Source organism: Tenebrio molitor, chromosome 4 (assembly GCF_963966145.1).
Source record: "Tenebrio molitor chromosome 4, icTenMoli1.1, whole genome shotgun sequence".
Taxonomy (NCBI): Eukaryota; Metazoa; Arthropoda; class Insecta; order Coleoptera; family Tenebrionidae; genus Tenebrio; species Tenebrio molitor.
The window spans coordinates 20,749,928-20,755,927 of record NC_091049.1 but is presented as its reverse complement, the minus strand read 5'-3'; the positions used below and the strand labels follow the sequence as shown (position 1 = coordinate 20,755,927).

Here is a 6,000-nt window from a genome sequence, read left to right as displayed (position 1 = left end):
TAAATAATCCACATAATTTTACGTCGCTTTTCAAAGAGAGTTCTATGATGATTTGACATACCGTGAATTCTTCGCTTGTGAACAGTGAGAAATTTTTGTCTGGATTTTCAAACAACCACCTGTTATTCACAGTAAAATGTTCTCGGTTTGTAAAGTAACACTAAATATTTGTTAGGTTCTTAAAATACGAACTGCATAACTACAGACTTGATTTGAAAGTCGCGGAATAAATCTAAAATTACTTGCTATACGATTAAGAAAAAAAATGTAGTTATTAGCTGTGAACTAGTGTAGATTTTTATTTATGAGATAAAAAAATGAGTTTCAATTTTATTCACTAAATCTGTTCTAATAAATGAAAAAGATGCAGCAATTAGGCGTTGCTGCAAGTTTGAAAGATGAAGAGTTTTTAGTGGTTCACCTTATGTAAAATTTGCATTTGAACGTACTTCTTGTGCTCGTTACGAGCAAACCTGTTGTAGTTGTGCAACTTTCAACTCTTTAATGAGCGGTCTGCAAACGACATGTTGACTTCTGGGGTGGGAAAATCTGAGAGAAATATTTTACCAGTAATTGAGAAATGTCTAGATTAAAAATTATTGAAAAATGTTTCAATAACTTTTCTGTAAAGACTTGCTAGTTAACTTGTGCACTAAAATATTCAAACCATCGATACATTTTCTCAGTAAAGTACGTACTTCTTGTCGGTTATTTGTGCAAACGAGCGGTTGTCAAAATGCGAAAGGAAAAAGTGAAACGAGGTGTGCTGTGCCGCACAATGCTCCGGCTCCCAAGAGTTGATCCCAAAATTTTTGTTGAATCCTAGCCACCATAAATCGACAAATAATGCCAAAATAATCTATCATGGTTGTTTCTTTTTTAATTACCTTTAATTCAGTAGCCTACAGTAGAACAAAAATAACGGGTGTTCAAATGAAAAACGTAGCCTTTTTGATAACCTGGCATTCACATTACATATAAAATAAATTAGTTAAAAATGTCACTTCTTAACGTGGTCCTAACTTTTGTCATTGATCTTCTAAGATCTAAGACATACTTCACAATGTTACGAAAAATTCAAAGGCTATTTGATGAACTTTTCAATTGAACACTCGATACTTTTATTAGACTTCTACTCACAGTTTATTTTCACATTCAAAATTATTTTTCCTCAATTTATCAAAAGCAGCGATAATAGTGTCTTAATTTATCCTTCAGAAGATGTAACAATTTATTTTAAAACTGAAAACACTTTGAAAAATTGTAGGGATGATTTTTACAAAATATAAAAAAGCAGTTACATATTATGTCTCAGATGCTTAAATATTTTACAATACGTGGGCACAAATAATGACTACTGTCGGTACGGAAGGTACTTCAGACTACTTCAGAGTTCCGCTTTCTTTGATTATTCTCCAACACCCCACTTTCTTACTCCCTGCTTGATCAAAATGGCCGCTCAGCTCTGACAGATTCTAAATTCGTTATTTTAGCCAAACACGATAACTTTCCCAATATTTCTAGAATTGTTTATGTAACTGTCTTCTCCTCTATGATTTGGAATATTTGAAGTTTTATTTTTGTTAGGACCAGACGAAATTTACAATTGCAAATACGAAAATAACTCTGAATTACTGACTCTACACTACATATGTATAATAATTGTGCAACAAGCAAACAAAGAGAAATGCATTGAAACAAATTTACATTTTAAAATCTAAATTGGGCGTGAAATGCTTTTATGCAAATGCTAAAGAGTTTGACTTTTGCAACGCCATGCACATGCAATTCCGTGGATGCAATCTCTAAGAATTATTAAACTTTTGTTTGAATTTCCCAAACTCTCTCTAATTAGTTTTAAATCTTTATTCACTCTCTTTCGCACTCGAACATTTTGTTTCTAGGAAATTAAATAATGTTGCCATTACTTTTTTTTTGTTTTTTACCAATTTCTTTTCTACTGTGTTTTGTTGCTGAATTCTCCGCGATGTCTGAGTATTCTTCTATTGCAAACTAGTAAAACTGACAACAATGCACTAGACATTGACGCTATTTATAACCTCAAACTGAAAAACATAACCTGATTCAACTTCTAGGATGAAGCGTTTTATTCCTAATTTCCAATTCTAGCCCTTCGCCTATATATTTGACAAAAATTTGAGAATGACAAAAAAAGTCTGTTAATCTAGTGAACATTAATTTGCTAACATCAAATTCATTAGATATTATCTGATTCTAACTGAAATTTCCAAAAATGTGGACCTAAATAGTTTTACTGTAACGTTTTTCCCCAGAAAAATGTATTCCCAAATTTACTACTAACTTATGTACAATGCGTTTTATTTTTGTTGATTTATTTTATTTGAGAAAACAGTAGCTCTAAAAATATATAATATCTCTTATACTTTTTTTTATAAAATCAAACATGAATACCACGTCGGAAATAAATTTTAAACACGGACCCGGTGGTTTGAGCGAAACGTTTAGCACTTAGTCACGTGACTCATTATCCCTTGCACCCCCTACAGGCTTCACTAGAATGTACCCACAAAGTGCATTGCGCTCCTTCTATTCCTTTGAAAGTTCTGTGGTTCCTTCAAATAAAATACAATGTTTTAATAAAAATGATTTGAAGTTTCAACTGGACAGGATTTTCAATTTTCCGTTAATTACACATGTCACATTTATTAACAGAAAAACAAATCATATGCGCCATAAACAATTTGTTTACACAAATTTGTTACCTACTAACTGGTGGTAATAATAAACACCTATAACAGTAATTAATTGAAACGTTGCACAAACAGAAATGACCATTGATTTGTATTTCTTGTTGAATTTCAAGCTGATATGAACATAAAACAAGAAGAGGATGGAATGAAGCCATCACCAACGTTCCAAACACAACCCCTTTGGACTGCCAATTGTGTCATTTGTATTAAAAATGAAAAAGAAAAAACGAAATTACATTTGCTTCCACCGACAATTAGTTCGCTTTTTAATTTGATGGAAAATTAAACACGTCATTTTTTTCACATTTACCAAACTTCACTTGTTTATGTTACTGCGAGACGCACAAAAAAATTTAAATCCCTTTCCCCATGTTTCAATCGAAATCGAGTCACATTCACGCCTAAATAGCTGAAAACATTTTAGAAAAAATGTGTACAACTTTTTGTTCAGCATAATACAGGGTTACTATAAATGATTGTCCCATCGCAGTTGGCGTAGTTGAATGTGCCGCAAGCCTCATAACACGAGGCGATACTGGCGGTAGTGGAAACCTGTCTACTAGTTTGTCTAACGTTGCGAAGCTAGCGGCACATCCAATATTTGTGTGGGTTTTCAACGCCAACTGCGATGAGACAATGATTTATAGTAAGTAACCCTGTAATTCAATTGATTTTCTTTTTTTTTTTATCGAATCATAACATCCTGTAGCCGTAAACACCGATTGCATCAACACCAAATGCATGTTTGATTTCTAGGAAATTTCCAGTTTTGCATAAAATGAAATCATCTTCTGGTAAAACCGCGTGTACTCGCTTCGCCGGTGCAGTGTTTTTGGTCACGTGACACATTCTCCGTGGCACAGGTGACGCGATTCCACTAACTTTCACTCAAAACAACGAATATATTTCAGTTTAATTTGGATAGGTGCAGTGATCAGTTGTCGCTTTGGAAAAAAATCCGCAAACAATGAAAACGGTAGGTTTGTTTTTTTTTAATGTGAAATTCGCTCTTACGTAATCGCCTCTGGCTAATCTCCTTGTTCCACTTTCGGTCGCCCAAGAAAGTTGTTTTCGAGATTCTTCCGTTGCACAGTTCTCATTTAATAAAGGACCCAATTAATCAAAATCTAGGCCTGCGTAGGGCTAAGACGAGGACATTTTCGACGTCGTTCTAAATATTTTATAAGCGCAAAAGTTTCATTTGAAGGCAGAATTTGCAATTTTAGTTGGTGCCGAGAGACTCCATATTTCAAGATATATGGCGCGTTTATTAAGGCGGCTTCACAACGACGTCGGGGGAAATCTGAATTGATGCTTAATTTTTGAGGCGCGTGTGCTCGTTTCACGTTACTTGATTAAATTAAAAAACAATATTATTCGTATTCTTGGGATTTTCGGTATGAATATTCATGGTCGAAATATTTTTCAGCCGGATGGTCGTGCGTTTTTTACTAAATTTTTAATAAATGCCGCGAGGCAGAAGATCAAGGCTGATTAAGTCATAAAGGTCAAATTGTTGCTAGTGATGCTTTTTGTTGTTATTAATATGCGTCATTCGGCTTAATAAGTTTGTTTCATCTCTGCTAAGTCTCTTATTAAAAAGGAAAACAACGGATTCCTGCTGGAAGTTTTTTAATAATTGCTCACCAATCAACGCCCACAACTTTTTAATCTCTTTAATATTTAAAATCCGTAAAACATATCAGAAGAATTCGACGAAGCCAACTTTGATAAGAATTTTGCTGTGCGGAAGGGAAAAGAGAATTATTTCAACTCCGGAGTGCTCATTAATCTTGTAAAATATTTAAAAGGCAAAATGAATGCCAAATACGATAATAATCAACAAAAACTAGGAATTTCACTTTGAAAATTGCTAGTCTCATTCATTTTTCTCTCAGTACGTATTTTTTTTTTTATCTCAAAAGGTGCAGCAACCGTTGAAGAAATATTTAATGTTACAAAGTTCTTACACCACTGTTGATTTTAAATAAACTAAAGCAACGTCAAATCTTCAAGGATTATTTATTCATATCTGTTATTTGACAGCTTTTAAAGCAAACGTAGACAAGTTGTGAATTATTTGCATTTAATGACAACCTAATGAAATAGCAAAAGCCTTTGTTGAATTAAAGATTCAGCATCGCTAATGATAATCGCATCAATGTGATCAATTATTATACTATTGCTGTCAATAACGCTAATGGATATTGAATATCTAATAAAATGAATACACTCTGCACAAGCTTCGCCACAGCTTATTAAACAGGTTATTACTTGAAATATTTTTTAATTAGTAATTTTTACAATGCTACTTTGTTTATTTTAATTAGGCTTTAGTCCTTTAGTATCCCTGTTACTTATATAATTTAAATAAAGTTCATTTGAAATATTCATTAAACAGTTCGCTACTGCATTTATTTTTATTATTGTCTGATTCACTTTCCAGCGAACATACCGTTAAGAAATAAACAGAAAAAACACATTTGCAAACATTATGATGTATTAACGCCACTGATTACGAAATATAGCTAACATACATTATAGCGATAAACAATTTGGGACATTTTAAAAAGTGTGCGAAACTTGGACAAAGAATTTTGAGAATAAAAGAGTAGAAGTGAGACTTTTTGTGCTGAGCCCAGAGATTGAATACCGAGACGCAGACGAGGTTGCCACTGGCCGAAGCACAAAGACCTTCTACTCTGATGGCATACTCGTATACTATTTTTTCTTCAAACGTCCGTAAAATATGACATTGCACTGCTGCATTGATAATGCTACAGTGTCACTTCATTGTTATGGCATCTAATGAGCTGACCAGCGTCCGTGAAGTTATTATCTCCGCTGAGAAGCGTCCGTGAAGTTATTATCTCCGCTGAGGGCGTCCGTGAAGTTATTATCTCCGCTGATGAGCGGCTGTAAAGTAAACTAGCTAAATCATTTGAAATTCCTACCTGGTCTCTTAACGTGTCTTAAATAATTTGTTATGAAGGTTTACAGAAAAAATAGTATATGTTATTCGGAGCAAAAGTGAAGTTTTATGTGCTGCGGCTGGTAGATTGGCCGCTATTGGCTATACTATTATATTCAAGCGGATCACAAAAAAAATCGGACATGAACTCATTTATTTTCTTTTTTCTGTAGCAGATGTTAAAGTGTGCTTTTATCTATTCAAATCAAAAGGTCAAATAGCATTTTAACTGCAAGGGTAGATAAAGTGCTACTTTAGCAGCAAGGGTAGATAATCCTAGATTGATTAGCAAAAAAA

The 6,000-nt window shown here is 33.6% G+C and overlaps 1 protein-coding gene across 1 annotated transcript in view; it reads left to right on the top strand.

Moving 5' to 3' along the window:
* The first annotated feature begins 3,547 nt into the window (after positions 1–3,547).
* LOC138128119 (cuticle protein 16.8-like) overlaps positions 3,548–6,000 on the top strand; it is a 36,909-nt gene continuing 34,456 nt past the window's right edge. Inside the window, exon 1 of the mRNA XM_069044315.1 lies at positions 3,548–3,708. Coding sequence (XP_068900416.1) covers positions 3,700–3,708 — 9 coding nt within the window. The 5' untranslated portion in view covers positions 3,548–3,699. The remainder of the gene's footprint in view (positions 3,709–6,000) is intronic.